Source organism: Protobothrops mucrosquamatus, unplaced genomic scaffold (genome assembly GCF_001527695.2).
Source record: "Protobothrops mucrosquamatus isolate PMUCROS unplaced genomic scaffold, P.Mucros_1.0 scaffold_108, whole genome shotgun sequence".
NCBI classification, from domain to species: Eukaryota; Metazoa; Chordata; class Lepidosauria; order Squamata; family Viperidae; genus Protobothrops; species Protobothrops mucrosquamatus.
In genome coordinates this window covers 56273-59495 of record NW_015386184.1, presented here as the reverse complement: position 1 = coordinate 59495, position 3223 = coordinate 56273, and the positions used below count along the sequence as shown (strand labels likewise).

The following is a 3223-nucleotide window of genomic DNA, read 5'->3' as shown; positions in this document are numbered from 1 at the left end:
GCCAGAGGGGACTTGGGGGCTCTGCAAGGCTCTCCCTGGACGTCTCCTCGGCCTGGGCTGGGAGACCCTCAGGGACACAGCTCACCTCTGCATCTTCCCAGGTCTTGTATAGTTCGAAGGCCTTGTAGCAATGCCCTTCATAGGAGGACCAACCAGAGAGACAATCAGCTCCAGTTCCTTTGTGGGAAGAGACAATGCCCAATGAAAAGAGAGGAGGGGGGGAGGACGAGGAGGGGGAGGAGGAGGAGTAGGGCCAGGGAGTGGAGGTGGGGGGAGGACGAGGAATGGGGGGGGATGAGGAAGAGGAGAGCTGGGTCTGCAGAACATGCTTAACCTGCTTGTTGCAAACTGACTTGCAGCTTCCTTTGCAGATTGTCCAAACCTCGGTTAGAGTGAACCCTGGTTTAATTCCCTGGAAGCTGCATGTCTGGTGTGTCTCTATCCACGTTGGCTGCTTTTTTCATTCCGTGAAGGGTGCAAAGTCAAAAATTGGGTTCTTTCACGAACAGATTAACCTTTGCAGACCTGCCTGGGCCTCAAGTCCCAACTGAGCCAATTTGGCCTAGTGGTTAGAGCACCTGGCTAGGATGCAGGAGACCAGGAGTTCTAGTCCCGCTTTAGCAATGGAAGTCAGCTGGGTGACTCTGGGCCAATCACAAGGAGACGGGCAGTTCTAGTCCCGCCTTAGGAAAGCAGGGTGACTGTGTGTCAATCACTCGTGTCAATCACTCTCAGCTTAATCCATGTCACAGGGTTGTCGTTGCGGGAAAACAGAAGGAGGAAAGAATATCAGGTATGTTCGTTGCCTTGAATTATTGGTAGTAGTAGTAGTAATAATAATAATAATATAATAAATATAATAATGATGATGATGATGATGACAGGATACACAGGAATAATTATACAAATAAAAATCATGAAGCGTCCTGAGCCATTCAGACTTAGCAAGAATTATCCCCACTTTGGTTGCAACCTGTCCAGACTACTGCAATGGCCTTGATGTGGGGCTGCCCTTGAAAGCCTCCAAAATTGCAATGGCTGGGAAAGGAAGCAGCCAGGCTGTTGACCGGTGCAAAGGAAGGGGGATCCATTGGGTCTGTCCTAAGGGATCTCCTCTCTCCTGGATGCCCCCAAACAACTACAGGGGTTTAGAGGCAGATTATTCGTGGGGCTGCCCCCCTGCTCCCCACTGCCCAAGAAGGGCCCGTCTGAAGACGCCCCCAGCAGGGGCTCAGCTCTTCAGCAGATGGGGAAGGGTCTCACCCCTTGGGTGGCTCCCATGGAGAGAAATCCCTAGCAAGAAGGGGGGGAGGGGCACTCTACTTTTAATTCATCAATGTATGCATTTTCCCCAAGAGTTTAACTTATAATTAATTCTGCATTTCAGTGGGGTTAATTTTGCTTGGGTTTTGTATCGCTGCACACAGTTCTGAGTCTTGGGGCAGAGAGAGAAGGTGGGATCTGGATGGCAGAAGGAGCCAAGTGGGAATAAAAGCAACTTTGGGGAGAGGATTCTGGGGGGGGGGGGTCAAATCAGGAAGGGGTTGGAGGTGGGAGAGCTTTGCCCTCTCCGGACACGAGGGACCCTGCTCAAACTCACCACTTAGGGAGGCGGCCACGACCAGCAAGCCAAAGCTCACGAAGGTGAATCGCCCCATGGTCTTCCTTCCTTCCCTGCAGAGAGAACTGGGGGGGGGAGAGAGGAAAGGGGGGGGGAGAGGGGGTGAAGTCCAACCTGGGGCCAAGCTGGGAGTCCCACACTTTGCTTTGCGCTTCTTCACTTGCCCAGCTGGACCCCGTTTCTCCCTCCTTCTTCGGGCAGCAGCCTGGGGGGGGGGGTCACAGTGGATCCTGCATTGCTACGTACAGGACAGAAGCCCCCCCAAAGTCTCTCTTCCCCAGAGATCCCCCTGGTAGATCCCTTTGTCCTTGCCTCCCAAGGATCCCCTGCTGGAACCTGGACATTGCCTGCCGCCCCATGAAAGTGGTCCCTGCAGGTGGGGAGAGAGAGGACAGAGAGAGAGAGAGAGAGAGAGAGAGAGAGAGAGAGAGAGAGAGAGAGAGAGAGAGAGAGAGAGAGGAGCGATGTAATGCAGGGGGGCCTCACCTGTCAGGTGCCCACAGGTGGGAGAGCCGCGCTCACCTGTCCCTCGGCCTCCACAGGTAGCAAGTCTGCTCAGAGGCAACTCCAGGCTTTCCTCCTGGGAGGGGAATGGAGGCATTTATAGGCAAGGAAGGGGGGGTGGATTTCTGTGGGGGGGGACGGTGGGAGAAAAGGCTTTGTGTGAGAACGGATTTTTGTGGCTACCGATCAGGAAGTAGTTGTGTTTGCACAAAAGAAGTTGACGGATTCACTCTCTGCCAGGACGGATGTCACGGAGGGAATCCTACAGTTTGAAATGTTCCCTGAGGTCATCCAGCCCAGCCCCTGCTCAGTGCAGCAATCCAAAGGAAAGCACCCCAGATACGTGGCTGATTGGCCCCAACTCCTTGTGGGTGTCCAGAGAAGGGGATCCCCCCCACCTCCTCTGGGTCTGGGGGCTGCTGTTGACAGGCTGACTTTCCCTTTTTCTGAGCGAGGTTTTTCTAACTTTCCTACAGAACCTGCAGGATTGAACAGATCCCTGATCTGGGTGTTTTGTTGCAGACGTTTCCTGACCCAACTAGAGAACACCATCAGTGCTAGAAGAGAGTGAGTTTCTGGAGAGGAGGAGGGGGGAGAGGAGGGGGGATAGTAGGACTGATGGGGCTGCTACCTGCCATGCTACATTCCTGCCCACCCCCCAGTTTGAAAAAATCTCTTCCTGGATTTTGCCCCTGGATGTCATGGCTTGACATCCAGGGGCAAGGGGGGGGACACTTGCCACCCTCATCCTGCAACCGGTTGTGTGCAACGTCCTGCCCCATCTCTGCGTTACAACTGAGCAGAATCAGCCATTCACCACTACTTGCCCTGCACTACAGCTCCCATGTTCCTTGGCCAGGAGGCCCTTTCACCTGGCAAGACTCACAAAGGAGCAATTGTTGCCTCTGCACCAGGAAGGAGCTGCTGTTGTTCCCAAAACACTGCCGAGCAAGGTTGGATCCCTTACAACCCGGATTCGGGTTTGGCCTCGTCCTTCCTTCCTCCTTCCTTCCCTCCCTCCCTTTCGTTATTCTTCCTTTTCTATGCCACCCATCTCACTGATACTGTCTCTCTGGGCCCCTTACAATATAAGAAAAC

At 53.9% G+C, this 3223-nt stretch overlaps 1 protein-coding gene across 1 annotated transcript in view; it reads right to left on the bottom strand.

The window, feature by feature from the left end:
- The window catches only part of LOC107287561 (snaclec coagulation factor IX/factor X-binding protein subunit A), a 6515-nt gene extending 4287 nt beyond the window's left edge, over nucleotides 1-2228 (bottom strand). Inside the window, exons 1-3 of the mRNA XM_015816085.1 lie at nucleotides 2144-2228; nucleotides 1601-1686; nucleotides 86-177 (exon numbers count right to left, since the gene is read on the bottom strand). Coding sequence (XP_015671571.1) covers nucleotides 86-177; nucleotides 1601-1658 — 150 coding nt within the window. The 5' untranslated portion in view covers nucleotides 1659-1686; nucleotides 2144-2228. The remainder of the gene's footprint in view (nucleotides 1-85; nucleotides 178-1600; nucleotides 1687-2143) is intronic.
- Between the last annotated feature and the right edge of the window lie 995 nt (nucleotides 2229-3223).